A 4,035-nucleotide genomic window follows, 5' to 3' on the forward strand; every position below is an offset into this window, starting at 1 on the left:
ACGACTCTAAGTAGAACTCGTAATTCAGCAAAGACGACTTTTGGCTCACATTAGATTTTAGATGTACGAATGGGCTATACGAGTACATGAATCTATGTAAAGGGGGAAGACTTCACTGGACTGTTGCGCGTGATGATTACACTCGTGAGTGTTCTGGTGTGGTAATTAAAGTTTGCGATGAGACCACACAATGCAGTGACTTGATGTTGAATATAAATAGAAGATTCCGTTCTTAGTAAGGTATCAGTTAGAACGGCGCGGTCTTGGGTGCAAGATGCATAAAACGATTTTGATCCTTTTGATAGTTGTAGCAGTGGCCACAGCTGGCTGGATTGGTGGTGGCGGCGGTGGCGGAAGCGGATATGGAGGTGGTGGCGGTGGAGGAAAAAGCCGTGGATGGTCAAGTGGTGGCGGTGGTGGAGGAAGTGGTTGGAGCAAAGGTGGTGGAGGTGGAGGTGGAGGCTGGAACCTAGGTGGTGGTTCTCTTGGAGGATTAAAACTTGGAGGTGGTGGTGGTGGCTGGAACTTGGGTGGATTGAAACTGGGTGGAGGTGGTGGCGGAGGAAGAAGTCATGGCGGTGGCGGAGGAGGCTGGCAAGGAACCTCTGGCGGCGGTGGTGGCTGGTCAAAGGGAGGAGGAGGTGGTGGATGGTCTAAGGGAGGTGGAGGCGGTGGCTGGTCACAAGGAGGTGGTGGTGGCGGATGGTCTCAAGGTGGTGGTGGTGGATGGAAGCAGAGTGGTGGAGGTGGATCTGGCTGGCAATCTGGTGGTGGTGGTGGCGGCGGCCGAGGATGGTCAAGTGGTGGCGGAGGAGGAGGTTGGAAAAAAGGTGGAGGAGGAGGTGGAGGTGGATGGAAACAAAGTGGTGGCTATGGAAGCTGGTAAATCCTGACAATCACAATGTGGACTATAGGAAAATTGTAAAGTTTTGTAAAAATGTATAATGTCAAATAGAAGCTACTAATTTTTTATCAAATAAAACGCTTTAATTCTTTTGTATAGTAGAAGTTTAATCAATTTTTATAAAGTAAAGTTTTGAATGAGTTCATAGAAAAATAATTTTGATGTGTGAGAATTTTGTTTCTTTTTGGAATATTTTTTATATTTCTTAGCATGGAAGCAATGTAATATTGGGATGTGTGTTGAAGTGTTAGTGATCATAAAAATAATCAAAAAAGTCTGTATAGATATCTAAGCTATGTAAGCACTAAGAGCTCCTCCCAAAAATAACATGTGTCTTAAAGTTGGTCAAAATATTTCATTATTCATGAACACCTAGTACGAAAAGAAATCATACATATTGAAGTCTAAAAGTTTTGGTGCTATGATTAAAGCGATGTTTTGCCTATGATTAACTTTTTGAGGGTTTTTTATCTGCTTAATGTTGATTCCATTGTATCAAGTGTTAAAAGATACTTTTAAACCATGTTTTAAATTAGCTTTTGCATATTGAAAACATTCATTTCATTAACGCAATGCGGAAGGCTTTGTCAATAGAGTTTTACCTGTTTTTATTCAAAATTACCGTGTGTTATACAATTACATTACATTTAAACCTCTCCTTACTCACACCCTAACTAAACGAGTCAGGATTTCTTAGGACATTGAACACTCCATTTTGTCATACATTATTCGCATTCTTCGTTGGCTTCATATCTGCCTTTGACCTAGTCAATAGGTTATGAGTTCTTTCAGTGTTTAAAGTTTTCGTTATTTAGAAATGATGTTACTGATGAACTTTTTCTGAGAATTTAAATCGCTAGCTGCACCGTCAATGTGCACCGATGACTTTGTCATACTTTCAGAATCACCCGATGGCTTACAATTAATGATCTTTTGGTTATCTGTATACTGTAACAGTTGGGGACTATCTAGCAGCACAACAAAATAAAAAACTATGATATTTGCCCGTACACAAAAGATACACAATGGAATAAGCTGGAAATACTATGATTCCCAACAAGAGGTAACAAAAGAGATCAAATATCTAAGTTTGGAACTGAATCCAACTTTAAATTTCAAAATTAATTTATCAGTGAAAGCCCAAAGATCTCAAGGCTTGATAAATTTAATATGGCAAAAATTAAATTATCTACAAAATACAAAATATTTAATTCAGTAGTGAAGTCAACTCTCTTGTATGCTGCTCAAGTTTAGGGATCAAAATATAAAGACATCGAAACATTTTATAGGAATAAACCTAATTATGCAAAATATTTAGAAACAGAACTTCCAAAACTTCTGACAAGCTACGAAGTCTCAAGTATGAGTTGAGAAACAACGACTGGTGGTTTGAATAGCCATAGCATTTTAATTCAAAACATTGCTAAAATTGTTGAAAATTATTGTATATACTATATTTAAAATAAATTGGGTGGCGCAACAGTCCGTTTGAGAACTAGGGCCTAGTGACTGACGACTCTCAACCATTCCTGTGTGAGAGAACTGTTGTCAGGGATGGAAGGGACGTACAGTTTTAAGCCGAATCCGAACGGCAAATTTGAGAAAGCACTTTTCATGACAAGAATTACTCTTAGAGAATTTGTCAATGCAAGGGGCAGTACCCGTGAAAAAAACTTTAGATGGCATAGACAGGGATCAAAACCGAAGACCTCACGCATGACAGTCCAACATTTTTTTTTTCTTTTTTTCAAATTCATTTTTATTACTTCAATCTTAAAGCTAGACAAAAATTCATAAAACTAGCCTAATTAGCCATAACTTACAACTAATTTAATGGTCCCATGCGCACACTACAGCCCAACGCACTACATACACAGAACCTTTAGTCTTGGACGAAATTCTAGAAATGGAAAAGCACCCGGTGAAGACGGTATACCGTATGAATTTTTCAAAAACGTCTGCCCAATCTTGAACAACAATTTAAAGCACCTTTTTAATACGATATTAACAAGAGCTACAATACCAAACTCATTCAAAAAGTCCGTGACATTTCCAATACATAAAAAAAGTGATTCTAATATACCTGGAAACTACCGTGGAATCTTATTCGTGAATACGATGGCTAAAATCTTTTACGGTATACCTGTAAGCAGGCTTGAAAATTGGGTTGACAATCATGAAATTCTTACAGAGCTTCAAGCCGGTTTCAGAAAAAATTACTCAACTGTTGACCAAATATTTTGTCTCACTTCAATAATAAAAGCATTTCAAGCTAGAAAAAAGAAAGTTTCCTCGTTTTTCGTCGATTTAAAAGCAGCATTTGACCTTGTTAACAGAAATGCATTCTTATACAAGCTGTCACAAGTAGATCTTTCGACAAAATTTATCAAAGTCCTGAAAAAATGTATACGGGGACGCAAGCAGCAGTATTTGATTGTTCAGCTTACTCTCAGTGGTTTGATACAGATTCAGGAGATAAACAAGGGTGCCTGTTAAGTGCTCTATTATTTTCGCTCTTTATAAATGACATAGTCTCATGTATACCCGGTGGAATTCATATTGCTGACACTAATGTTAATGTGCTTTTGTATGCGGATGACTTAGTTTTACTATCGGAAAACTTGAAAACCTGCAATTGATGATTAACCATCTTTCCAATTATTGTGAAAATTGGGGTCTCACAATAAACACTGAAAAATCGAGAATTATGGTCTTCACACATAGCTCCCGAAGTTGAAATAGAAATAAATGGTACTACAAAGGCAACGAGATTGAAGTTACTCAAGAATATAAATACTGGGAGTAAAAATTAACTCGGCTCTAGTCTTCAAAAACCACCTTCAAGGAAAAGCTACTGCTTCCCAGAGCTTGGTCAACATGACGTGGCGAAAAATATTTTACAAACAAAACATCACTCTTTCATCTAAATTTAAAGCCTTCGAAATGATGTTGGCTTCCACAGCATTAAGAATGTGCCACATTAATGCACAGAGCCTTGTTAACAAATTCGGTGAGTTTAAAATGATATTTAAAGATAGCTTAGTTGATATTATTTGCGTGTCTAAAACATGGTTTTACCCGTCATTGAGTAAATTGAGAGCTGATCACTCTGGTGGAGGGAGAGTCGCGAT

The 4,035-nt window shown here is 37.9% G+C and overlaps 1 protein-coding gene across 1 annotated transcript; it reads left to right on the forward strand.

Annotated features, from left to right (window-relative positions):
* Positions 1–274: 274 nt before the first annotated feature.
* LOC129944979 (acanthoscurrin-2-like) lies at positions 275–886 on the forward strand. The gene has a single exon (XM_056054639.1). It carries the CDS (start codon positions 275–277, stop codon positions 884–886), a length of 612 nt encoding a protein of 203 aa, XP_055910614.1.
* The last annotated feature ends 3,149 nt before the right edge of the window (positions 887–4,035 follow it).

This window comes from Eupeodes corollae, chromosome 2, assembly GCF_945859685.1.
Source record: "Eupeodes corollae chromosome 2, idEupCoro1.1, whole genome shotgun sequence".
Lineage (NCBI taxonomy): Eukaryota > Metazoa > Arthropoda > Insecta > Diptera > Syrphidae > Eupeodes > Eupeodes corollae.